We start from the raw sequence: 25,007 nt of genomic DNA on the forward strand, positions 1-25,007 counted from the left end.
CAGCCTTCCTTTCATACCTCTCGGACACATGCAGTTTCTGACCATGTATCTCCACTGAAACCCAGACGGTTCTCTCTAATGGAACAAGGGTCATTTTCAGGTTGCAGCCACCTCACAGGAGGTCTAGTTATTGTGATGGCACACCTTTATAAGGTATCTCTCTGTTCCTCCTCTTGATTGAGTTTATTATGATTCGAATGTCAGTGGCTTTTCTCATCAGAAGCCACAGAACCCAGAAGACAGTGAAAAATCATCTTTAACATGCTAAAGGAAATACACTCTTCAATTGAGAATTGGTGTTACAGTAGCTCTAGGTTAGGAAAACTTAAAGCTGTTCATTGTAATCCCTAGAGAAGCACTAAAGAACCATGACTCTTACTGTATAGATAAAGGTCTCCAAAGCCACCTGGAACCAGATCCTTCAGATGCATAGAATTGTTTGTTACAAACTCCATTCCCTTTTCTCATCATGAAATTCAGCTCTTCTGATATATTGGTTCACTTCTTATGAACTAATCTATCTGCATTAAAAGAAAACACACACAGAGAGAAACTTGACCTGACTTAAGCCAACACTTTCCCTAGACCACTTCTAGACTCACTCAGCAAATTTATGTTGCGAATTGAATGAGGCAGATACTGTACGAGCAATTGGGAGTATATCAGTAAACACAATCGGATGAAGGCTGTCTTAATGTTGAACAGAAGATTCCCTATGCTAAACTAGTGTATCTCATCACTGAAAGCTCTGTGTTACACACATGCTCAGAATATTATGTTGTATAGATTGTGAATTGCACTAGTCAGTCTGGAATTTTTAAGTAGTCAAGACATTAGTGGAGATAATTTGGTTTCATAGGCTATATGTAATGGACATTTGTCAATTTCTGGCTTCTGATCATTGAATACCCTTTCTATGTTTATAGTTTTCTGTGAATTTGGGGGGATTTTAGAGTGTGCCTCACTCCACAGAACTTGAATATTACCCAAAATCCACTTTGTCTTCATTGCAGCTAGGGCATAGCATGTAACTTGCACTCAATTAGCTAGGCCCAGTCTACACTTTAAATTAAGAGGCAGTAATATAAGAAAGCAAAGACAGCAAACCGTTTCTTGTATTTTTGAAAAATAGACATTTTAAAGCAGTTTCGGGTTTACAGGAAAATTGCAAAGATATAGTACAGTGAGCTCCCATATACCTCCTCACTTTTCCCTATTATTTTTCTAACTTTACTTTTATTGTTGACACTATTACAGATGTCCCTATTTCTCCACCCTTTGCACACCTCCATCCAGTCCCTACCCCCCTGCCCTGGCCATCACCACACTGTTCTCTGTGTCTGTGGGTTATGCATATATGTTCTTGGGCTAATCCCTTCACCTTCTTTCATGCAGTCTTCTCTCCCTGCTCCCCTCTGACAGCTGTCAGTCTGTTCCATGTACCCATGCCTCTGTTCTATTTCGTTCATCAGTTTGTCTTACATTATTATGGTACTTTTGTTACATTTAGGAAAATAACATTGATATCTTATTATTAAGTAAAGTGCATACTTTATTCAGATTTCTTTAGGATTTTTTTGGTATTATTATTAATTTTTTAATGATCCTTTTTCTGATCCATCAAAATACTGTTACATTTAGTTGTCAGGCCTCCATAGGTTCCTCTTGGCTGTGACACTTTCTCAGACTTGTTTTCCATAACCTTTACAGCTTTGAGGAGTACTGGTCATATATTTTATGGGAAACTCATCTATGAGAATTTTCCTGATGTTCTTCCCATGAGTAGGTTCAGGTTATGAGTTTGGGGAAGGCAGATCACAGAGAAAGTGCTGTTTCCATCATATCAGCTGAAGGAGACATGCTTTCTTTTTTTTTTTTTTTTTTTTTTTTTTTTTTTGGTAGACAGACAGACTCTTTTTAACAGGTTGTTCAAGGGGGCACAGGAGAAAGGACAAGAGGCCGGGGGCTGCTTCAGATGAGCTGTCCAGGCCCTTCTACAGCTTTTGTCGTCACTGTTCCATCTTGGCAGAGCGGAGGGGCATGCCGGGTCGGGTGTGGGTAAGTGGCAGTGGGGGATGGCTCACAGGGCTGTTCCCAGCAAAAGAACCACCAGATCCTCCACCCTACTTATCTTTTGTCTAGCTGCCTCCCAGTGTGCACTTTTCTTCCTATGTTCTTTTTTTTTTTTTTTTTTTTTTATTGTTATTTAATTACAGTTGTATGCCTTTTCCCCCATCCCTTCACCCCACCCCAGGTGAACCCACTTCCCTCCCCCCTCTCCACCCTCCCCCTTGGATTTGTTCATGTGTCCTTTATAGTAGTTCCTGTAATCCCCTCTACCCACTGTCCCCGCCCCCACCCCCCACCCCCGCCCTTGCTATTGTTACATTGTTCTTAACTTCAATGTCTCTGGTTATATTTTGTTTGCTTTTTCCTTCTATTGCTTATGTTCCAGTTAAAGGTGAGATCATATGGTATTTGTCCCTCACTTCCTGGCTTATTTCACTTAGCATAATGCTCTCCAGTTTCATCCATGCTGTTGCAAAGGGTATACGCTCCTTCTTTCTCTCTGCTGCGTAGAATTCCATTGTGTAAATATACCATAGTTTTTGGATCCACTCGTTTGCTGATGGGCACTTCGGTTGATTCCAGTATTTGGCTATTGTAAATTGTGCTGCTATGAACATTGGGGTGCACAGATTCTTTTGGATTGGTGTTTCAGTGTTCTTAGGGTATAATCCCAGCAGCGGAATTACTGGGTCAAAGGGCAGTTCCATTTTTAGTTTTCTGAGGAAATTCCATATTGTTTTCCACAGTGGCCTCACCAGTCTGCATTCCCACCAACAGTGCACGAGGGTTCCCTTTTCTCCACATCCTCTCCAACATTTGTTTGTGGATTTGTTTATGTTGGCCATTCTGACCGGTGTGAGATGATACCTCATTGTGGTTTTAATTTGCATCTCTCTGATGGCTAGTGATGCTGAGCATCTTTTCATATGTCTCTGGGCCTTCTGTATGTCTTCCTTGGAGAAGTGTCTGTTCAAGTCCTTTGCCCATTTTTTAATTGGGTTGTTTGTCTTCCTGGAGTGGAGTCGTGTGAGTTCTTTATATATTTTGGAGATCAGGCCCTTGTCTGAGGTATCGTTGGCAAATATGCTTTCCCATATTGTTGGTTCTCTTTGTAATTTGGTGCTGTTTTCTTTAGCCATGCAGAAGCTTTTTATTTTGATGAGGTCCCATTTGTTTATTCTTTCCTTTATGTCCCTTGCTTTAGGGGATGTGTCTGTGAGGATGTTGCTGCGTGGAATGTCTGAGATTTTCCTGCCAATGTTTTCCTCAAGGACTTTTATGGTGTTACAGCTTATATTTAAGTCTTTTATCCATCTTGAGTTTATTTTCGTGTATGGCGTAAGTTGGTGATCGAGTTTCATTTTTTTGCACGTAGCTGTCCAGATCTCCCAACACCATCTGTTGAAGAGACTGTTTTTGCTCCATTTTATGCTCCTGCCTCCTTTGTCAAATATTAATTGATCGTATAGATTTGAGTTTATTTCTGGGCTCTCTATTCTGTTCCATTGGTCTATGAGCCTGTTTTTATGCCAGTACCAGGCTGTTTTGATTACCGTGGCCTTGTAATACAGTTTGATATCAGGTATTGTGATACCTCCTGCTTTGTCCTTCTTTCTCAAAATTGCTGCTGCTATTCGAGGTCGTTTATGGTTCCATATGAATTTCTGCAATGTTTGTTCTATATCTGTGAAATATGTCATGGGTATTCTAATAGGGATTGCATTGAATCTATAAATTGCTTTGGGTAGTATGGCCATTTTGATGATGTTAATTCTTCCAATCCATGAACATGGTACATGCTTCCATTTGTTTGTATCTTCCTTAATTTCTTTCTTCAGTGTTGTGTAGTTTTCAGAGTACAGGTCTTTTACCTCCTTGGTTAGGTTTATTCCTAGGTACTTTATTTTTCTTGTTGCTATATCGAATGGGATTTTTTTCCTGATTTGTGTTTCTGCAGTTTCGTTGTTGGTGTACAGGATTGCCTTTGATTTCTGGGTATTGACTCTGTATCCAGCTATTTTGCCAAATTCATTTATTAGGTCGAGTAGTTTTTGAGTGGAGTCTATAGGGTTTTCCATGTACACTATCATGTCGTCTGCAAACAGTGACAGTTTCATTTCCTCCTTTCCAATTTGGATGCCTTTTATTGCTTTTTCTTGTCTGATTGCTGTGGCTAGGACTTCCAATACTATGTTGAATAGGAGTGGTGAGAGAGGGCATCCTTGTCTTGTTCCTGATCTTAGTGGGAAAGCTCTAAGTTTTTGTCCATTGAATGTGATGTTGGCTGTAGGTCTCTCATATATGGCCTTAATTATGTTGAGGACTGCTCCCTTTATTCCCACTTTGCTGAGTGTTTTTATCAGAAATGGGTGCTGTATCTTATCGAATGCTTTTTCCGCATCTATTGATATGATCATGTGATTTTTGTCTTTGCTGTTGTTGATGTGATGTATTATGTTTATTGATTTGCGAATATTGTACCATCCTTGCATCCCTGGGATGAATCCCACTTGGTCATGGTGGATGATCTTTTTAATATATTGCTGGATGCGGTTTGCTAATATTTTGTTGAGAATTTTAGCGTCTATGTTCATCAGCGATATTGGCCTGAAGTTTTCTTTCTTCGTTGTGTCTTTATCTGGTTTTGGGATTAGGATGATGTTGGCTTCATAAAAAGAGTTTGGGAGTCTTCCATCAGTTTGGATTTTTTCGAATAGTCTGTGAAGGATAGGGGTTAGTTCTTCCTTAAATGCTTTGTAGAAATCTCCTGTGAAACCATCTGGTCCAGGGCTTTTGTGTGATGGGAGTTTCTTGATGACTGCTTCAATTTCCTTTGCTGATATTGGTCTGTTCAGGTTTTCTGCTTCTTCTTCAGTCAGTTTTGGAAGATTATATTTTTCTAGAAATGTGTCCATTTCATCTAGGTTTTCAAATTTCTTAGCATATAGGTCTTCATAGTAATTTCTTACGATCCTTTGTATTTCTGTGGTATCAGTTGTAATCTCTCCACTTTCATTTCTAATTCTGTTTATTTGGATCCTCTCTCTTTTCTTCTTGATAAGCCTACTTAAAGGCTTGTCGATTTTGTTTATCTTTTCAAAGAACCAGCTTCTGGATTCATTGATCCTTACAATTGTGCTTTTAGTCTCTATGTCATTTAGTTCTGCTCTGATCTTGGTTATTTCCTTCCTTCTGCTTGCTCTGGGCTGTCTTTGTTGTTGTTCCTCCAGTTCTTGTAGGCGTAGGGTTAGGTTGTTTGTGTGAACTGTTTCTAACTTCTTAAGGTAGGCCTGTATTGCTATGAACTTCCCTCTCAGGACTGCCTTTGCTGTGTCCCATAGGTTTTGGGTTGTTGTGAGTTCGTTTTCATTTGTTTCCAGGAAGTTTTTGATTTCTTCCCTAATCTCGTTCTTGACCCATTCATTGTTTAATAGCATGCTATTCAGTCTCCATGATTTTGAGTGTTTTGGGTTTTTACCCTTGGGGTTGGTTTCTAGTTTCAGACCCTTGTGGTCAGAGAAGATGCTTGATATGATTTCAATTTTCTTGAATTTGTTGAGGGTTGCTTTGTGTCCTATCATGTGGTCTATCTTTGAAAAAGTTCCATGGACACTTGAAAAGAATGTGTATTTTGCTTCTTTGGGATGAAAAGCTCTGTATATATCAGTTAAGTCCATTTCCTCTAGGGTATTGTTAAGTGACACAATATCTTTGTTAATCTTTTGTTTGGAAGACCTGTCCATTTTTGATAGTGGGGTGTTGAAATCCCCTACTATAATTGTGTTGCTGTCAATATCTTTCTTGAAGTCCTCCAAGATTTTCTTAATGTATTTGGGTGCTCCTATGTTGGGTGCATATATATTTATAATGTTTATGTCTTCTTGGTGGATTCTTCCTTTGAGTATTATGAAGTGACCTTCTGGGTCTCTCTTTATGGCCCTTCTTTGGAAGTCTATTTTGTCTGATATGAGTATTGCTACCCCTGCTTTTTTTTCCTGTCCGTTTGCTTGGAAAATTTGTTTCCAGCCCTTCACTTTCAGTCTGTGTAAGTCTTTTGTCCTGAGATGGGTTTCTTGTAGGCAGCATATGTGTGGGTCATGTTTTCTTATCCATTCAGCTGTTCTATGTCTTTTGATTGGAGCATTTAATCCATTTACATTTAAGGTTATTATCGATAGGTAGTTATTCATTGCCATTATTTCCTACCTGTGTTCCTCTGTCTTTCTCTTTTCCTTCCTTTCCTTAAAGCAGTCCCTTTAGCATCTCTTGCAGAGCTGGTTTGGTGGAGCTGTATTCTTTTAGACTTCTTTTGTCTGGGAAGCTCTTTATTTGGTCTTCTATCTTGATTGAGAGCCTTGCTGGGTAAAGTAGTCTTGGTTGGAGGCCTCTGGTTCTCATTACTTGGAATATTTTTTGCCATTCTCTTCTGGCTTGGAGCGTTTCCATTGAGAAGTCAGTTGCTAACCTTATTGGGGCTCCCTTGTATGTTACTTCCTTTTAGGAGACATGCTTTCAACAAGACTTATCACTGTTGACGTTAGCCTTGATCATCTGACTAAGGTAGTGTTTTCATCACACAATTTCTTTTTTTTTTTTTCTTTTTATGTCAGTGGCAGAGGAAGCAGCAACATCCCAATTTCCAGTTTCAGCAGAGCAGCAGCTCCAGAAGAAGATTCTGCCCTGATGGTGTTGGCAGGGTAATTGCGCCATCTAGTGTTGGATGGTAGTTCTGTGATACCGTTTGGGTCTGTGGTTCTGGCTGAGGACCAGAATACCAGGATCGCCATTTTCCATTATTTGTCCTTTTAGATTTAATCATGCATACTCAGTTCCTCTTACTTGCCACTAAGAGCCCTGGCTGAGACATGACATTTACTATGATTTTGGGGTGTGCATACTAAGTATTTCTTTCTCTAGAAGCTTTCTGGCCCTTTATTCCCCCTCTCCCTCCATAGAGTGAGAGAGAGTAGTTTCAAGCAGACTGCTTTTCTTTGGTAGTGTGAGAAAGGCCCAGTAGCATCTATTTTGAAGGAATAAACAGGAGCATGATTCTCTCAGCGTTTCAGTTGTCCATTGCCTCATCACAAACCCTCTCAAACATAGTGCCTTAAAACGGTAATTGTTTTATTTTGCTCAGGATTCTGTGGGTTTGGAATTTGGACAGTGGGGATGGAAATTATGTTAGATAAAGGAATTTTAGCAGAAAAAGGGGATGGTTGTGTGAGAATTGATTTGGGGCAAATATGGGAACTGACTTCAATGAGTTGTGGTCTAGAAGGATAATAAAAAAATTGTCCTAGGAATAAAACTAGAAAAAGTGAGTTCAAGGTACATGGAAATCGGTTTTGACCTACCCTGAGGAACACATTTGTAATAGAAAAACTATATATGAAAGAGAACAACCCAAGAGAGTCAGGAGCTATATCATTCTTCTTTAGGCAAATGCTACATACTTATTCAATAAAAAAATATTATAGAGTAGTTTAGGCCTCAGACATATGGTTGGAATAGAAGACTGTTGAATTCACTTTTTACTCTGATACCCCAAAATTATATGAAATTTGGATGGATAATACAAAAAACTTTTTCTGGGGGTTTCAGGAGAGAAGATTATGAACTATCAAATATTATTACCTCTAGTATTTTTCACAAAATGAAACATTATGGTACATGATCCCAGTATTAAAAACTCTTCCAGATATTTTGACTGTTTTAGTCAGAGCCTATTCCTGGGACATCCAAACTTGAAACATCTTTGATATTAGAATCATGCAAGCATTCACATTTCAATATAATCCCGTTTAAACTTCCTAGACTCCATTGTCACCATGCTAAAAACATGTCCATGTTACATGAATTAACCACAAACTCCTTCAATATAACATGAGAGTTTTCATATTCAGGATATAACATACCTTTTCATCCTTTTATTTTTTTCCACTATGTTCTAGCTTTGAGTGCAGTATTCACAGTTTCTAGAATATGTCCTTCACGTTCTTGCTTTTTTAAAAAAAGTCTTTATAAAAAGATTCTATTTATTTATTTTTAGACACAGGGAGAAGGAGGGAGAGAGAGAGAAACGTCAGTGTGCAGTTGCCTCTAGCACACAGTTCACTGGGGACCTGGCCCACAACCCAGGCATGCTCCATGAGTGTGAATCTAACCAGTCATCCTTTGGTTTGCAGGCAGGAGCTTAAGCCACTGAGCCACACCAGACAGGGCCTCATGCTTTTTTTTTTTTTTTTGAAATGACCTAGTTCATGACTGCCTATCCAAGTTCTGCTCCTCTTTTAAGAATGTTACCATAGATGGTAAAGTGACACCCAGAGGTCACTGCCCCTGAGAAAAAGTCTTTCTTCGCGTTACTTTCCTGAGAGCCCCTTTCACATCCTTGTTTCGCAGGCTATAAATTATGGGGTTCAACATTGGCGTCACCACTGTATAAAACACGGATATCATCTTATCCCGCTCTTTGGTGGTCTTGGAGTTTGGACGCATGTAGCTGAATATTCCTGACCCATAGAAAAGGATGACGACAATGAGGTGGGAGCCACAGGTGGAGAAAGCCTTGAGCCTGCCCTCCCCTGACTGCATCTGGATCACGGTGGAGATAATATGCCAATAGGAGACAAGGATCAGGGAGACAGGAGCTAGGAGCATGACCACACCCATTGCAAAGATGCCCATTTCAGTGCTGTAGGTGTCTGCCAAAGCCACCTTGAGGAGTGCAGGAGGTTCACAAAAGTAGTGGTTTATAATGTTCTGCCCTCGATAGGGAAGCTGGAAGGTGAAGGTGGTGTCCACCAGAGACACTATTGTCCCACTGGCCCAGGATGCTAGCGCCAGCTGGAGACACACCTGTTGTGTCATGACAGTGGAGTAGTGCAGGGGCTTGCAGACAGCCACATACCGGTCATAGAACATCACCGCCAGCAGCGCGCACTCTGTGCACCCCACCAGAAGGAAGACAAATATCTGGGCCACGCACCCTCCAAAAGAAATAGTTTTCCTATTTACCAGGAAGTGGACCAACACCTGAGGGACAATGCTAGTAGAGAAACAAAGATCTGCAAAAGACAGGTTTCGAAGAAACAAATACATGGGCGTGTGAAGTCGAGAATCCATGAAGGTGAGAATGATGATGAGCAGGTTTCCAAGCACAGTCAACAGATAAATGATGAGGAAAAGAATAAACAGCAGGATCTGGGTCTGCAAGTCCCGTGAAAGGCCGAGGAAGATGAACTCAGCCACAAAGGTTTGGTTTTCTTCTCCCATTGAGAGTTATGCCTATTTACCTGTTTGGCACCACCACCAAGAAAAACTTTGGGTTACTGACCTCAAGTCCCATAGAAGAGGCTCATTTAACACTGACACCTACTTGGATATTTTTAGCTCTTTTGCTATCCAACTTGTTCTTATTAATGCTAAATATAACATTTTTATTCTTATTGGTTGTTACTTTTTACAGTAATTTATTTATTTATTTTTAGAGAGAAGGAAAGTGGGGAGAAAAAGAGAAAGAGAAACATCGATGTGTGTGCAGGAGAAACACTGATGGGTTGCCTCTCATATGTGCCCTGACCAGCACCCTAATCAGGAAAACCAAACCACAGCCCAGGCATGTGGCCAGACTGGGACAGAACTAGCAAACTTTTGCCTTGTGGGACAATGCCCACCAAGTAAGCCACACTGGTCAGGGCAGTGGTTGTAATTTAAATCCAGGTACAGACTGCACAGTAAATATAAAGAACACTTGCGGGGGAACCAAGATGGCGGCATAGGTGGACACACTGCGCCACCTCGCACAACCAGAGCTGATAGAGAATTGAACAGCGAAGGGGGTCCAACACCAAGGGGATGAAAGATAAACATTCGTCCAGACTGGTAGGAGGGGAGGAGACGGGCACCGGGGTGGAGGGGACTCGCGTGGCTGTGGCGGGACTGAGACTGGCGGAGTGTGGGACGAATGGCGCAGGCAGTCCGAGCACTGGTGAACCCTGCAGACCCACATTCCCACACAGATAAACTGAGAGGGCCGGACTCAGAGTGGCGGACAATGGGGCGGGCAGAGCAGTGGGTAGGACCCCGAGGCCCCACATTGGCGCATAGATGAACCAGAAGAATAGTGGGGAGCAAAGTGGACCGTGCAACCCAGGGCTCCAGCGCGGGGAAATAAAGCCCCAGACCTCTGATTGAAAACGCCCATGGGGGTTGGGGCGGCAGCAGGAGAAACTCCCAGCCTCACCAGAGAGGTCGTTGGAGAGACCCACAGGGGCCTAGAGTGTGCTCAGGCCCACCTGCTCGGGTACCAGCTTAAGAGGGGCCCAGTTTGATTGTGGGTAGCAGAGTGGAAGATTGAAATCCGGAGGAGAGTGAAGCAGGCCCCATTGCTCCCTCTTGGATCCTCCCCCACGTACAGCTTCACAGTGCAGCAACCAGCGTTACCCCGCCCCGGGAACACCTAAGGCTCCGCCCCTTAAAGTAACAGACGCGCCAAGACAAAGAAAAAATGGCCCAAATGACAGAACCCTTCAAAGCTCCAGAAAAAATACAACTAAGCGAGGAGGAGATAGCCAGCCTATCGGATGCACAGTTCAAAACACTGGTTATCAAGATGCTCACAGAATTGGTTGAATCTGTTCGAAAACCAGATGAAAAAATGAAACCTATGCCAAGAGAAACAAAGGAAAATGTACAGGGAAGCAATAGTGATGCGAAGGAAACTGGGACTCAAGTCAATGGTGTGGACCAGAAGGAAGAAAGAAACATCCAACCAGAAAAGAATGAAGAAACAAGAATTCGGAAAAATGAGGAGAGGCTTAGGAACCTCCAGGACATCTTGAAACGTTCCAACATCCAAATTATACGGGTGCCAGAAGGAGAAGAGGAAGAACAAAACATTGAAAACTTATTTGAACAAATAATGAAGGAGAACGTCCCCAGTCTGGCAAAGGAAATGGACTTCCAGGAAGTCCAGGAAGCTCAGAGAGTCCCAAAGAAGCTGGACCCAAGGAGGAACACACCAAGGCACATCATCATTACATTACCCAAGATTAAACGCAAGGACCTACATCCAAGATTACTGTATCCAGCAAAGCTATCATTTAGAATGGAAGGGAAGATAAAGTGCTTCTCAGATAAGGTCAAGTTAAAGGAGTTCATCATCACCAAGCCCTTATTATATGAAATGTTAAAGGGAGTTACCTAAGAAAAAGAAGATCAAAAACAGGAACAGTAAAAATGACAGCAAACTCACAGTTATTAACGACCACACCTAAAACCAAAACAAGAGCAAACTAGGCAAACAACTAGGACAGGAACAGAACCATAGAGATGGAGATCACATGGAGGGTTGTCAACAGGGGAGTGGGAGGGGGAGAGGGGGGGCAAGGTACAGAGAATAAGTAGCATAGATGATAGGTGGAAAATAGACAGGGGGAGGGTAAAAATAGTGTAGGAAATGTAGAAGCCAAATCACTTATAAGTATGACCCATGGACATGAACTATAGGGGGGGAATGTGGGAGGGAGGGGGTGGGCAGGATGGAGTGGAGTGGGGGGGATGGGACAACTGTAATAGCATAATCAGTAAATATATTTTAAAAAAAAAGAACACTTGCCTATCTCTCAGATGTAGGATTTGAACGCTTATGGACACATGTGTGTATATGTGGCGTGGGGAAGAAGATGATTTACTCTGCAGACGGAAAAGGAGAGTAACAAAGGAGTGAAAAAGGAAGTAAAACGAAGAACTGTTGTACATTTACATTCCACGAAAGGCCAGGAATAATCACTCATTCTTTCACACTCCAAAGATATCATCTATGAACTTACTAATTAATTCAACAGGATGTCTCTTTATATACTATGGGCAGAAGGTGAGGAAGAAAACATTAGGAGTGGTTAAAATAGAATAAAGGAAATAGAAGTTAGAAGAAAGCAGGGACAGAAAGCTGGACCCAGAGAAGTGGAGAAGAGCAGAAGGACGAGGGGAAGCAGGAAGAGATCTGTGAGTCTGGCTCTTTCCCCCAAACCAAAAGCATGGGTAATGAATTTTTTATCCCTCTAAGGCCCTAACAGCATTGTAACTACATGGCATTTACAGAAATCTCCACATAATGACGGTGACACACAACTGCATACATGTGGATCATTATCCACACACACCTCATGCTACATACAAACCATGTCCCACACAAACATGTACACATCCACACATCACGGATATACTCACATAAGTGTTTCATATTCTTATATGTGAACCCTCACGGGCATCAAATCTTTCACTGCAACAGAAGGAGTCACAGAGCAGGCACTTGGATACTCAGCCAATTGGATACTGACCAAGGCTGGGTAGGTGGGAACCCACCATGCCTGGCTTGTATGGGTAGGACCTCGCAGAATAGGGTGTAGCTGTGGAGGCACCAGCATTGGGGGTCAGTATCCTCCTCTGGACTAGATGGACAGCGCTGATGTCATGGGACCCCCTCTCCTCCACCTGCCCTTACTCACAAAGGGGTTGGAAGCGGCAATGCCAGCATCCCTAGAACAGTGTCCCATTTAGACCTGGTTCCCTCACATCTCCTAGACTCAGAGCCTTCTCAAGATCAAGAGGCTTTGGATGAGGTTCCTCAAAGTAAGGTTCCTAGTTTCCTTCAGGTCCTCTGCCTGTTCAGGGAGATGGGGGAACAAATGCCAGCTGAGGGGAATGATGCAAACTGAAGGGCTGACAGCAGAGGGCATGGGAGGCAGAGTCAGGCAGAGTGGGATGTCTCTGGAAACAGCCTCTTCCCTAAGAGGAAAGTCTGGAAGAGGATTTTAGGTTGAGTTTCTAAAGAAGAATGGAAATAGATTTGCTGTCTCTGAGAGATTAGCAAGGAAAACGGGGATGTGTGGGAGAATAAATGACAAGGTTCATCTTTCCCAACACCATTTGCACCCCCACTGCAACCCCCCAGTCAGTACTGCAGAATCCTGCAGACTGAGGCTCAGCAGCAGCTTTCCCACTCTCACCTGAGGGCAGAGAGCAGGCAGACAGGGGGCTGAGCAGTCACTGGTTTAGGAAACCAGGATGGAGTGTGGGAGGGAGTGATTTCTGCAGCCTGCAGATCCACTCTGGAAGGACAGCACCAACTGTAGGTTGGCTCCTAAGCAATGCCTCTCAAGTCCTGCACTGGACTCATCCTAGGAGTGTGACTTCATCCCCAGCCTTTTTGCCTTCTTTGATTGAAGGTACAGACTCCAATTTTCCTAGATCCCAGTTCTGAACAGCAGGTTTTCCTTCAGGGGAATATTTGAAGGTGCAGTGCTGAGAGTGATGTAAATGAGGGATTTCCTTGGAGAATAACAGCCCTCAATTTTATTATCTTTCCATCCTCTGAGACATCCTAGGGCACTTAGTGTTACATTTGAAAGCACAGACTAAAGCCTCTAAATCTTTCCAACTGTATACCAATGTCATTCCAATGACATCAGCAGATATATTCCCAGAGGTTTACAAGTTATCAAACTTGTGTTTTCATTTATATGATGATTAAATAAAAAGGACAATGAGCATATATTGGATTATCTGGATGCCAACTTTCTATGTGAGTAATGCAACTTGACTGAAGGGGTGCACTCTCCTTTCAGTTTATGCTTGTTAAGGTGATAATCTTAAGTGATAGAGTTAATTGGATTAGTACTGTCCTTATATCCACATGGTAACAGGAGTTTTGAGTATGCTGTTCTCTTAAGCTGCAGACTATTACTGGATGTAAAGTCAAAGCTTTTCTTTTGTGGGGATATTTCACAGTCAAAGGCTGTTTTGTGTACAATTATTTCTTAAACTATTTGCTTCTTAAACTACTAAAGCGAGACTTTGCTTTGGCCACATGAAAATGAAACTCCTATAGTTCTCTCAAGCTAATGAAAAAAAAATGAAGGCGAGTTTTAGTTTTAAATGTTGTATCCATAACATGTGAAGGCTAAAGGATGCAAGAGAAAATGGTGGAAGGATCGAGTTATCAGCTGGTAGTACAGGCATGTGGGACTCAAGGAGGCACCCTGATGCTGATAGTCCCCAGGTCACATATCATGTGGCAATTTACGGTCTGCAAAACATCAATCAATCACATTGAGGAAATGCTCTTAACTTGAATTCTACTATTTCACTGGTTTTGTGGTTTGGCTTACACATTACTTGTCGTTCAGCTTTGTTTTCACAGCACATATACATGTAACTCATAGAAATAAATGGATTATGTTCTGTGGTATTATATGCCATGATTTATTTGACCATATCCACAGTAATGGACATTTGGGTCATTTCCAATCTTTACACTTTCAAACAACATATCTTTGCACATATGTCTTTGTGTCTTTGTCAAATGCATTTGAAGAGTAAGTTTCCTGAGGCTTAGCTGCTGGGTCTCAAGGCATATTATTTAAAATATCAATAGACATTGTCAGTTGGGTTGAAATATACTCTCTTTAAAATTGCACAATAGTTCCTATTCAGTTACACCTTTACTGGTGTCACTCGTCAATTTTGCTATTTTATTACATAATACTTTAACTGTACATGAGGATGAGCATAACTTTATGTTTATTAATCACTTTTATTTCTTTTACTGTAAAAGAACTGTTTCCTTTGCAATTTTCTTTTGTTGGGCTGTTCAACATTTACCACTTTGTAAAACCTTTAAATATTATGAAAAAATTGGCTGTTTGACTCTATCTTTGGAAATAAGTCTTTTTCCACTTTGCTACTTGACTTTCTTTATGGATATTTGTATCACACTTGTGATTTATAATTCAACCTAGGCATACCAATCAGTCTTTTTCTTTATGATTCTGATTTTTGGGTTAATATTTGAAAAGCCTCTGTTATGAAAAATAATGCTTTTAAAAATCATTTATTTTTTCTGTAAGATTGTCATAATTTTGCATACATGTATGAATTTCATTACATCTTGATACATCTAGAATTTATTTTGATACAAGGAATGAGATAGGTGTCCTTAGCTTTTCCCCCAGAGAGTCACTTAGCACCATTTATGAGATAATTTCCTATCAATTTCAAATGTCTTGTACCCCAGATGCTAAAAGGATATATGTGCCCTTGTGTTCACTGAAGCTTTATTTACAATAGCCAGGACATGGAGAGAACTCAACTGTCCTTCGACTGATGATTGGATAAAGAAGATCTGGAAGACTTAAGCAATGGAATACTACTCAGCCATAGAAAGATGAAACATTGCCACTCACAACAACATGAATGAATCTCGAGATTATCATGAGAAATGAAGTAAGAAAAGGGCAAGAACCATATGATTTCACTCAAATATGGGATGTAAAACAAATAGCAAAAAAAGTCATAGACACAGACAAGACTGTGGTGGATACCAGAGGGGTGGGGGCCTGGGAGGAGGATGAAGAGGGTGAATGGGGTCAATATGTGGTGACAAAACAGGACTAGACTTTGGGTGGCGGGCATACAGTGGAATACACAGATGAAGTGTTATACAATTGTACATTTGAAACGTATACAAAGTTATTAACCAACGTTACCCCCCAAAATCAATGGAAAAACATGACAAATAAACTCCTGCTAAATTTGGCTCATTTTTATACTCCCTAGTCTGTCCCTTTTCTCATTTTCTATTTCTAGAGGAGTACCATGCAATCTTAATTCCTCCTGTTGTTTATTTGTTTGAATCTCAGGTGTGAAGAGTTAAATTACATTCCTAAGTGTATGACATATTACCATGATTACTGATTTCAAAGCCCCTCTCCTGTTTATTATTTATCTATACATTTATTTTACTGATTACTTGCTTAAAATATAACTATACATGATCCCCACTGACCTCATAACCATTCTAATGTATGCAGTGCCTTTATTCAGTTCTTACACAGGGATTACTTTGTTTGTGTAAGTACTTTTCATTTATAGAAGTGATGTTGTACTAAGTGTCTCTTTGTTTCTTACTTTCTCACTCAGTTCTAAGTCTTGGAGATTGTTCCCATTGCCACATGTACCTCCAGTCTCTTCTGACTGCTGTGGAGCATCCTGTCCTTGGTGTTCACCCACTGCATTTTCACTGATTTCCTCTCTCAGGGAGGATGTCCAAGTTACACAAAAATCATCAACACAAATAAAAGAACCAGAAATATCCCAATAATGAGTCTGTGTGAGAATGTTTTTGGCTCAATAACTGTTACGTCATAGACTAAGCATAAGCATAAGATGACCAAGTAATCCTGGATTCCTTCCCAGAATGGCTCTAGCTCATCACAAAGGTAAATGTGCTCTTCTATTTTCTACTGTTTTGCCATCACTTTATTGTATCTGAATTAATACTTTCTCCATGTCAAATACAGGCAAATAACTATCTCTTTGAAAGTTTACTTTGTAGACTTTTATTTATTAATGAATTTGAGCATTGCTTTATATTGATGTAGTCCTTTAAAGTTACTCTTTTTTTTTTTTTGTAAATTCCCTTTATACATTTTCTGCTCTGTTTTCTTTTGAGGGGATGGGATTCTTCCTTTTCTTATTGATTTTTTAGAATTCATTGCAAATACCCAATAGGAAGTTCTTTTTTCTTCTTGGCTTCAAGTAAAACAAATATTTTATCTATTTTTCTCATCTATCTTTTAACTATGTTCTTAATGGTTTTTACTAAACAAAGTCCTGGATTTTGATGAAATCAAATTCAGCAAATTTTTCCTTATGGACTATGCTTTGGAATTTCTTGACTCTAGGTCACTAGATATACTGCTATGTTTTCTTATATAATGTCATTGTTGTACCATAACTTTTTGATCCTTAATCCATTTATCGACCACCTCCTTCTGTCAGATTAGGCAAGAACTCAGTTGTCTTTTTCTCCTTGTAGTGAACTATTTTTACCAACACTATTTACTAAAGTATTTGTCCTCTGCCTAAGGATATTTGGAATTACCTTTGTTTCACATTAAATTTACATAGAGATCTATCCATAAGCTCTAAATCTTGCTCCATTTTTTTATTAGTCAATTTTTGCACCAGTACCACTGGCTTTTATTTTTGGGGCTTAGCAATATGTCTTAACATCTGGTAGGGCATTCCTATATCACCTGTTTCAACACTCTGACAAAGTGTAGATTATTTCTCCACATACATGTAAAGGTAAATCTCTTGGGTTACTCTAAACATCCAACTGGAATGGTGATTGGTATTACCCTAAATTTATAGATCCATTTGAGGAGAAATGATATCTCTATAATATTAAAGTCAACTGATCCAAAAGATGAAATATCTCCCCATTTATTCAAGTCATCTTGTACTTTACTAGGGCTAATTTGTTACCCCCATGATTCATTGCCACATACTTTAAAGCTTTTGCTGCCATTGTGGAATTCTACCCTGTTTTTAAAGTTACATTTTTAATTGGTTATTGCTGGTAGAGAGGTAGAAAATTGGTTTTAATTTTTTTAAGTTTGAGCTCCGATACAGAAAACTTGCACATCTTTCTTTACAACTTCTAACAGTTTGTTTGTTAAATTTTGTGTTTCTTCTCTAGATTGGTAATCATACATGGTAAGCAAGTAGTACAGTTTTACACCTTATCTTCTGTTTCTTATATCTTACATTACTTATATTTTTCTTTCTTCATGGTATCCTTTATTGCTCTCAGTACTATGCTAAACAGTAGTGGTGAGAACAGTGTCCTTCTTTGTCTTGTTCCTTGTCTTAGAGACTGCTCCCAAAATTTCCCTAGTAAATATGAGATGTGTTGTTGGGTTTTGATGCATAACCAACCAGGTTTAAAAAAGTTTATTCATTCCTGATTTACAAAGATTAAATAATAAGAAATATTTTTTAATATATGCTTTTCCTACATCACTGAGATTATTATCTGATTTTATTTTTCAGTGCAATAATTAATGAATTTCTTTGTTGGGTTTCTGATGTTGAAACACATTTGCATCCCAGAGAGAAATCATATTTAATTAGGCCATATTATTTTTAAATACACTTTTGGATTCAATCAGCTCTCCTTTTAGTTGGGATTTTTACATCTACATTCTCCCACAAAAGGAGATGTGAGTGCTAACAACATGTTATTTTTTTGTGCTCCTGGTAACCACTTTGATAGGAAATGCAGCTCAGGATTCACCCTAATGATTCAGAATTCTCCTGAGCACTTGAGCGGCTCCAGAGACTGCTCATGCTTCTCTTTGTTCATCTCTTTTAAATGCAAGAATTGCTGCGGAGTATGTCCTGAAATCAATGAGAAGACCGCTGAACATGAGAGATGCAGGGATTCCCCTTCCTGCCTTGTCCTTGATTTTACTGAGCCCTTTGACTTTATGACAAGATGCTCCCAGTCTCTGTGCTGCCCATTGTGTAGCAATACCCCTGCAGCCGCTCTCCCAACAGTGAGATGTCTTTATTGGTTTCGACATGCTAAGTTGATCTGTTTTTGTCCACCAGAGGAGAAAACGTTGGTAAGGTTATTAGAGTGAGGGAAAGAGGAGGCACATGTTGAACAAAGGGGATAACTTGGCATATATTGAGAGTGAATTGGTTTCAATCCCTTTATACATTTGATTTTTTAAATTCACCTGATTATTGCCCAAACAATACAGTTCTTAGGGCTAAATCTTCTGTAATATATCTAGCCAAGGTTTTCTCCACAGTGGATCTGCCTCATCAAACCACAATTTCCACGTTGCATTCCCTGTGAAGAAGAATCACGGTCCTCACCTGAGGGAGACAAAAGCAGAACGTCCATGGAATCATTATGGATCCTCTGGGAGAAACTTCTTATGCCTCTGCATGAGGTGGGAAGACGGTAAGTGGATATGGATGGTAGGTGATTTTGAGGTCAAAAGATCTTGGAATCAGAACTTTAATAGTTTTCTCTTGGTTCCTATGGATTTCCCCAGTATCCTCTCCCTAAAAGAAATGTGAATTAGACAATGCATAGTTTTATGACCCTATCCCTCTATCCTACATCTGGTAACATGTCATTTTTAGAGAAATCAACTTACAAGTTGATGTTAAATCTGGAGAAAAGGCAGAATAACATGAAAGATTGACAGAGAGAGGATTTTCTTACAGAAGCTTCCTGACCCCTGGCTGGCCCAGGGGAGCATTTTCTCCTCCACATGTGTGTGAGAGAATAACATGCTTTAAAAAGAAATTAGGAGAGGTCAGGGATGTGGCCTTCTAATAGTATACTCCCAGGGTCAGTGAGCATCCCTACCATCCCACAAGTCACCAGTCACACTCATTTCTGACTCATTCACCTGTCTCCTGCTACTTTGGCTCAAGTCAAATCAGCTCAAAAACATGTGTTGGACACTTATTCTGTGCCAGGATTTATCTTATTTGCTGTGAACAAAGATGAGTCAGATGTGTTCACTATTTCTGAATGTCTTACAGCAACAGAGGAGGAACATAACTTCAGTATAATTTGTTAGAGCTATGATGGAGGTAACTACATCATGCAGTAAGTACATTTTCGTGTCTAGGCTGTACCAGGTGTTTGTAAATGTGTGTACGTGTGTGTATCTATGTGTACGTGTGTTAAGGATGGGGGCTGGGGAATGGATAAGAAGACATAGAAATCACAAAAGTCATGTAGCTGCCCTTTCATTAAGTTGACCACTGATGCAAACATACATCACTTGGACCTTTGTGACAAGTGTTTAGTTTTTATCCTATCTTTTCATCAAAACCAAGAAACATTATTTGCTTACCATTTAGTTTTCCCTGAGGTCTAGACACACCACTAATACCTCTGAGAAGGATGTGAACTGTGGCAAAAAAAAGTAAGTCTAAAGGACCTGAGCTGAACCATCACCTGGAGACTTTAACAACTAACCAGGTAATACCTTCCATTACAGGATGGTAATTCCAAAAGTACCTATCTTAAAATAGCCTGTGTTCTCTAAATTTATTTTTATATCAGCTATTTAACAAGAGTCTGTATTTCCTATCAGAAGTAATTCTATATTAGTTAGATTTAAGTAATTGTTAGATCATATGGACTCAGTTGGTCCAGTACATTCATTCATGACCCAGTATTTGCTGTGAATCTATGATGTTCCAGAAACACAATGGCACTGGAGATAAAACATGATTATAGTTTGGTCCGTCCTATCTGAGTGTCTTTGGCCTCAGAAGATGGGTCTTCTGTCTCTATCCCCATCACCAAGAAAGTACTTGGCCAATCACATTTACTCAGCAAATAAGGTGATTGAGTATTCAAAGTGTGAAGAATGTTCAACAGAAAGGATGCTAACTCTTTGTAGTAGGCATACCTTTAAATAGAGGGAATATTAGATGGCTGAGCAAAACCCAGTAGAATATAAAAATACAGCGTGTCCTAGTTATGTGGGGAAAGAATACCTAGAAAGGTGGCCTGTGTCAAATAAGAGAGTCATGAATGATAATCAAGCAGAGATGTGATTGTTCATAGTAACATTTTATTTATTCATTTATTATTTCATTGATGAGTTGTAAACTGTCATCATTTTGGCTCATGGACCCATCCAAACACCTAAGACTCCACTTTCAGATTACATACAGGGTACCTCTGTCTTTTTGAGAAAACTGGCAATAGCTTCAGCCCAGGAGTTCTTCACTTGGAATTCAGGGGGTTCTTTGATTTAGATGTAAATGCTACTTCTTTATTGTACTTTAACCAAATACAAAATGCTTTTCTTGTTTCAATGTAGGTAAACAACCCAAACCAACATTACCAATACCTATGACTTCATCACCAGTAGAAATCAGAGATATTTTTACATTGCATTGCAGTTGTTGAAGATACCTCAAAACATTATTTAAGCTCATCATTTTGAAATTCAGGTGGTTATTATACTTGCCACAACATTTTAAAATTTACTCTTTTAAAGAAGCATGTGTATTATTATATCTCATATTTGTTTCCTAAAACTATTAAAACTATGTTTTGATGTAGTTGCTTTTCCTGATACAACTATACATTTCATTTTTGTATGTGTGCACATGTGTGTGTGTATGTATTTGATATTTTGAAATCATTATTTTGAAGTACCTTTATCAGATAGAAAAAGGGTTGATAGACCAAGCCTCGCATACAACCTTAAAATTTAGACTTTAGAATATTCTTCTGTCTTTTTGGAGTGGCTCTATGATGTTTTGTCATTGCTCCCAGACTACTGCAAGTCTTTCTAGGCCGGTGCTTTAAATAACTCTATTAAACTATGTGACAAACTAGTTTTTATTTAGTTTATTTAATTAATGATAATATATTAAGCAAAGCTCTATGGTATGCTTAATAAAGTACACAAAAATAAAAAACTATAGGCAAAATTATCAAAGTAGTGTGTAATTTCTGGGAGGAGCAGACACAGAACACAGGCAGGGAGACTTGCTGGGCTAGAGGTGGCAGATCAGTGCTGTTTCGTCTGAACAGAGAAAACTAGCCATGCTGCTGGGTTAAAAAGACATTGTGTCGTGATGGGTGTCCATTATTTGGGAGGTTCACTGACAGTTGAGATTGATATATGGGAGCCCCAGTGAAGGTGAGAATAGGATTTCCAAAGAGATGATGGCATATTATCCAGAGATACCTCTTGGTTTACCACCTCCTTCTAAACAGGTCATTTTCTCTAAGACAAAAGTCAGTTCCATTTGATTTCTCATCCCTTTGTGACTACCCTTTCAAGAAATTGACAGCAGAAACGGTTGGATGTCCAAGAAGGAGAAACATCTGCACCAACATGAGAAGGGGGAGGTGTTGTGAGACCAGCATAAGACTCAAGGTTTCAGTTAATAATAAGGTGAAATTAAATAGCATGACCTTATATGTGAACTCAATCTGTCTTTTTGTTATTATATATGCAATATTATAAATAAAGAAGATAACATTTTAATCTACTTTACACTTGCAGGAGGACATTAAAAAGGAATGTACCATTTCATAAAGTTTTGTTTCACAAACGGAAAATGTTCCAACTAATGCAACATGATGAACTTGTAAAAACCTTACAAAGAAGATTCTTGAAATGGTTGGTAGTGATTGGAGGCAATTCTTCAGCCCTCCATCTCTGAATTATATAATTTCATAGGTCATACACACCTATGTTTAGCATGTAGTGACTTTATACTGAAAAAGGAGACAAACCATGAGACACACAAATCAGACACAGGTGACAGAATTCTTCCTTCTGGGACTCTCTGACAACCCTCACACCCAGCAGCTACTATTCATCTTATTCCTGGGTGTTTACCTTGTCACTGTGGTTGGAAATCTGCTTCTCATGTCCCTTGTACAGGCTGACTCCCAGCTTCACACACCTATGTATTTCTTTCTCTGCAATTTATCTCTGGCTGACCTCTGTTTCTCCACCAACATCGTTCCTCAGGCCCTTGTCCACCTGCTATCCAGAAAGAAAGTCATTTCATTCACACGTTGTGCAGCTCAGCTTCTCCTCTTCCTCATTTTTGGGTGTACACAGTGTGCCCTTCTGTCAGTGATGTCTTATGATCGGTATGCAGCCATCTGTAACCCTTTGCATTACCCCAGCATCATGACTTGGAGGGTGTGTGCCCAGCTGGCTGTGGGATCCTGGACCAGTGGCAGTCTGGTATCTGTGGTGGACACCAGCTTCATCCTAAGGCTTCCCTACACAGGCAGCAATAGTATTGCGCATTTCTTTTGTGAGGCACCTGCCCTGTTGAGCCTGGCATCCACAGACACCTGGGCTTCAGAGATGGCCATTTTCCTCATGGGGGTTGTGATTCTCCTCTTACCTGTTTCCCTCATCCTGGTGTCCTATGGCCACATCATAGTGACTGTGGTCAGGATGAAGTCAGCTGCGGGAAGACTCAAGGCATTCTCTACCTGTGGATCCCACCTCGTGGTGGTCATTCTTTTTTATGGGTCAGGAATTGTCACCTACATGACACCAAAGTCCTCCAAAGAACAGAAAAAACTGGTGTCTGTGTTCTATGCAATGGTGACCCCCATGCTTAATCCCCTCATCTACAGCCTGAGGAACAAAGACATGAAGGGAGCTCTGAGGAAAGTGGCTACAAGGAATTTTCCATGCAGGCTTGGAAATTGCCACTGACAGTGAGGCCTGCCAGGCTCTCTACTTTTCTGACTTGTTGAGTAGTTTCCTCAGCAAGACTAGAACATGGTATGAGTCTCATCCTTCTTTCTTTTCCATGGACCCAACCGTCCACCCTTTATCCAGCCCTTCCTCTGTAAGAGAAGGACAATAATTCATGGAACAATGGGAAGAAGGGCCTTTATTCTGGTTGGTCTTTCAGCATCTAAGAGTTAGGAAATGCCCTGAGAAGCATTCACATTTTATAAGCCCTGGAACCTGTCATATCTACCTTATTAAATCATGCTATGTATTAACATCTATCTGTCCCAGAACCTACTCCAATTCCTTTCCTTTATCTTTTAAAATTTCTTGGCATCATCATATAGTAAATGAACAAACATCACTTAATTATTTACTATGAGCTAGGTGCCACATGTACATGGGCGTGCACACGTACCTCCACACACGGGCGGCCAAAGGTAGGTTTACAGTTATGAATACAGGAAACAGAGTATAATCCTGAATTATTATTTATTCATTAATTATTGTATTATTTACCTGTATTATTTGTAAACCTATTTTGCCCACCCTTGTGTATGTTTGAGGTGGGTGGTGAAGAGTGTGGGTACAATGAAGTAGAGTTTATGAACTATGCTGTACTTTTCACACTCTTATTAGAGACATGAGTACTATATAGATTAGGACACACCTTTATAAATGTAAGAACAGGGTTTTGGAAAAACAGCAAGAAATAGTGATATCCCAGAGCAGCAAGAGTAAGAAGCTATTACCAATCCTGGGCCCAAAGGACAAAGAGGAGGCAAGCGGAACTTGCAGAGGGTAGTTTGTATAGAAGGTCACCAGGCAGAAGCTGTGGACTTCGTATATGGAGGTGAGGAAGCCATGGGAATAAATGTTTCAAAGTCATTCTCGACCTGCCTTCTCATTTTCTGTTACTGTAGTAAAAAAAAACAAAATCCAGGCTAATTTCCCCATGTGAAGATCCTTAATTTAATCACATTGACAGAATCCTTTTTACCATGTAAGGGAACATATGTACAGGGGCCTAGGACTTGGACGTCTCTGTGGGCCCATTATTCTGCCTGCCATCCTGTGGTCAAGTTAAATGAATGTGAGGCAGTGATAAGTGCTTGGCAAACATGAGAGATGGCGAATTTATAAATGGTGCCAACTGCTCAGTTGTGTGATTGCCATCATGCAAATAAAACCCTGTGATTTGCCTTTTCATTTGCAAATTCTGATGGTGCTGTTCAGAATGTGCTGCCCTCTCTGAGCCCTGATGCCTGTGATCTGAAGGATAACTTGTGTGGGAGACCGAGCTGGTCCTGGTACCTCCATGGCTCACAGAGTTAGAGTTGTTTATAGGGTTTGTAGAGAGGACATACCTGTGCAGTCAATGCTATTTTACTTTGTTAATTGTCACTACGTTCTTGTGAATAGTTTACACACAGCTGTGGTGTCATGTTGCAAGCCTGTTGTTTGCCCTGAGTCCAGAGTTGGGCAATGTTCACTGGACGAAATCATAGAGTGTGGCTGCTGCTCTGTTTGAGCGATACCCAAGCTTAACATGAACAGTTGACTTCATCCAATCACAATAAATTTTCCAAAAAAATTTAGTAACCAAAGAAACTCTTGGTTATTCGCAGCAGTTTCCTTTAAGTTGTCCACTTATACTTGCCTGCAACTTCCTCTCACACTTCCTGTCAAGCAACTCTCATGTCCAGGGTTGATAATTTGAGATGGAGGCAACTGTCAGTAGTGTGGAACTGTCTCTCCAGACAAGGCACAGAACATGTGGTCGCATAGGAAGAACTCCTTAATTGCCAGTGGAGTTTTTAA

General features: G+C 40.2%; 3 protein-coding genes across 7 annotated transcripts in view; 1 reads left to right on the forward strand and 2 right to left on the reverse strand.

Annotated features, from left to right (window-relative positions):
* Window positions 1–13,159, reverse strand: part of LOC112307130 (zinc finger protein 215) — a 30,770-nt gene extending 17,611 nt beyond the window's left edge. Inside the window, exon 1 of the mRNA XM_053925147.1 lies at window positions 13,083–13,159. The gene's annotated coding sequence lies outside the window, so the exon portion shown is untranslated. The remainder of the gene's footprint in view (window positions 1–13,082) is intronic.
* Window positions 8,300–13,169, reverse strand: LOC128779159 (olfactory receptor 2D3). The gene is made up of 2 exons (XM_024569584.3): window positions 13,083–13,169; window positions 8,300–9,365 (listed from the first exon to the last, which is right to left on the reverse strand). Exon 2 carries the CDS (start codon window positions 9,343–9,345, stop codon window positions 8,401–8,403), a length of 945 nt encoding a protein of 314 aa, XP_024425352.2. The 5' UTR covers window positions 9,346–9,365; window positions 13,083–13,169; the 3' UTR covers window positions 8,300–8,400.
* A 4,842-nt stretch (window positions 13,170–18,011) lies between these two features.
* On the forward strand, window positions 18,012–24,750 carry LOC128781037 (olfactory receptor 2D2). Of its 5 annotated transcripts, XM_053925149.2 has the most exons (6): window positions 18,017–18,545; window positions 18,738–18,892; window positions 19,486–19,552; window positions 19,810–19,930; window positions 21,692–21,872; window positions 21,984–24,750. In XM_053925149.2, the coding sequence occupies exon 6, from the start codon at window positions 22,218–22,220 to the stop codon at window positions 23,163–23,165; it is 948 nt and encodes a 315-aa protein (XP_053781124.1). In that variant the 5' UTR covers window positions 18,017–18,545; window positions 18,738–18,892; window positions 19,486–19,552; window positions 19,810–19,930; window positions 21,692–21,872; window positions 21,984–22,217; the 3' UTR covers window positions 23,166–24,750. The 5 variants fall into 5 exon arrangements, 4 of the variants coding, with proteins under 4 accessions (XP_053781124.1, XP_053781125.1, XP_053781126.1 ...); XM_053925150.2 differs by lacking the exon at window positions 19,810–19,930; XM_053925151.2 differs by lacking the exons at window positions 19,486–19,552; window positions 19,810–19,930.
* The last annotated feature ends 257 nt before the right edge of the window (window positions 24,751–25,007 follow it).

This window comes from Desmodus rotundus, chromosome 5 (genome assembly GCF_022682495.2).
Source record: "Desmodus rotundus isolate HL8 chromosome 5, HLdesRot8A.1, whole genome shotgun sequence".
In the NCBI taxonomy this organism is placed as follows: domain Eukaryota; kingdom Metazoa; phylum Chordata; class Mammalia; order Chiroptera; family Phyllostomidae; genus Desmodus; species Desmodus rotundus.

Bases quoted from the DNA above. Each gene is read 5' to 3' on its own strand.
- LOC128779159 (XM_024569584.3), bottom strand. From the start codon at position 9,345: ATGGGAGAAGAAAACCAAACCTTTGTGGCTGAGTTCATCTTCCTCGGC.
- LOC128781037 (XM_053925149.2), top strand. From the start codon at position 22,218: ATGAGACACACAAATCAGACACAGGTGACAGAATTCTTCCTTCTGGGA.